Source organism: Lepidothrix coronata, unplaced genomic scaffold (assembly GCF_001604755.1).
Source record: "Lepidothrix coronata isolate B3197 unplaced genomic scaffold, Lepidothrix_coronata-1.0 Scaffold874, whole genome shotgun sequence".
Lineage (NCBI taxonomy): Eukaryota > Metazoa > Chordata > Aves > Passeriformes > Pipridae > Lepidothrix > Lepidothrix coronata.
In genome coordinates this window covers 2,806-3,939 of record NW_016691054.1, presented here as the reverse complement: position 1 = coordinate 3,939, position 1,134 = coordinate 2,806, and the positions used below count along the sequence as shown (strand labels likewise).

Sequence of the window (1,134 nt, the reverse complement as noted above, 5' to 3'; positions counted from 1 at the left end):
ACGTACCCACCACTGACCTGTGCTGTGTCCAGGAGCTGTGTCCGTGTGTCCCTCTGTCCATGTGCCCACCACTGACCTGTGCTGTGTCCAGGAGCCGTGTCCGTGTGTCCATACACCCACCACTGACCTGTGCTGCATCCGGGAGCTGTGTCCGTGTGTCCCTCTGTCCACGTACCCACTGCTAACCTGTGCTGTGTCCAGGGGCCATGTCCGTGTGTCCCTCTGTCCATACACCCACCACTGACCTGTGCTGTGTCCAGGAGCCGTGTCCGTGTGTCCCTGTGTCCGTGCTGACATGTGCCCACCCCTGACCCGTCCTGTGTCCAGGAGCCGTGTCCGTGTGTCCCCCTGTCCGTGTGCCCACCCCTGACCCCCCTCTCTCCCCGCAGCGAGGAGAAGGCCGAGGAGAACCTGCAGCGGCCGCCCAAGGCCAAGAAGGTGAAGAAGGAGCGGAAGGAGCCGGAGCCGGCGCAGCCCGCGGCCGAGCCCGCCGAGGCCGGCAAGGCCGAGAGCTCGGAGGGGGCCGGGGCGGCCCCCGCGGCCCCTGAGGCGTCGGCGTCGCCCAAGCAGCGCCGCTCCATCATCCGCGACCGCGGGCCCATGTACGACGACCCCACGCTGCCCGAGGGCTGGACCCGCAAGCTCAAGCAGCGCAAGTCGGGGCGCTCGGCCGGCAAGTACGACGTCTACCTGATCAAGTGAGTGCCGGGGGGGGGCTCGGGGAGGGGGGTTGAGGGCCGGGGGGGGTCCCGCCGGCCGGCGCTGACGGTCCCTTTCCCTCCCCAGCCCGCAGGGAAAAGCCTTCCGCTCCAAGGTGGAGCTGATCGCCTACTTCGAGAAGGTGGGGGACACGTCGCTGGACCCCAACGACTTCGACTTCACGGTGACGGGGCGCGGGAGCCCCTCGCGCCGCGAGCAGCGACCCCCCAAGAAACCCAAATCGCCCAAGGGCCCCGGGACGGGCCGCGGCCGGGGGCGGCCCAAGGGCAGCGGCGGCTCCCGGCCCAAGGCGGCGGCGGCGGCGGCGGCTCCGGCGGCCGAAGGGGGGGGCGGCCCGGCCAAGCGGGCGCTGGAGAAGCCCCCCGGGAAGCTGCTGGTGAAGATGCCGTTCTCGCCGGGGCAGCCGGGCCCCGC

General features: G+C 71.3%; 1 protein-coding gene across 1 annotated transcript in view; it reads left to right on the top strand.

The window, feature by feature from the left end:
- Window positions 1–294: 294 nt before the first annotated feature.
- The window catches only part of LOC108510431 (methyl-CpG-binding protein 2-like), a gene marked incomplete at its 5' end in the record, with an annotated part of 1,616 nt that continues 776 nt past the window's right edge, over window positions 295–1,134 (top strand). Inside the window, 2 exons of the mRNA XM_017840108.1 lie at window positions 295–698; window positions 787–1,132. Coding sequence (XP_017695597.1) covers window positions 295–698; window positions 787–1,132 — 750 coding nt within the window. The remainder of the gene's footprint in view (window positions 699–786; window positions 1,133–1,134) is intronic.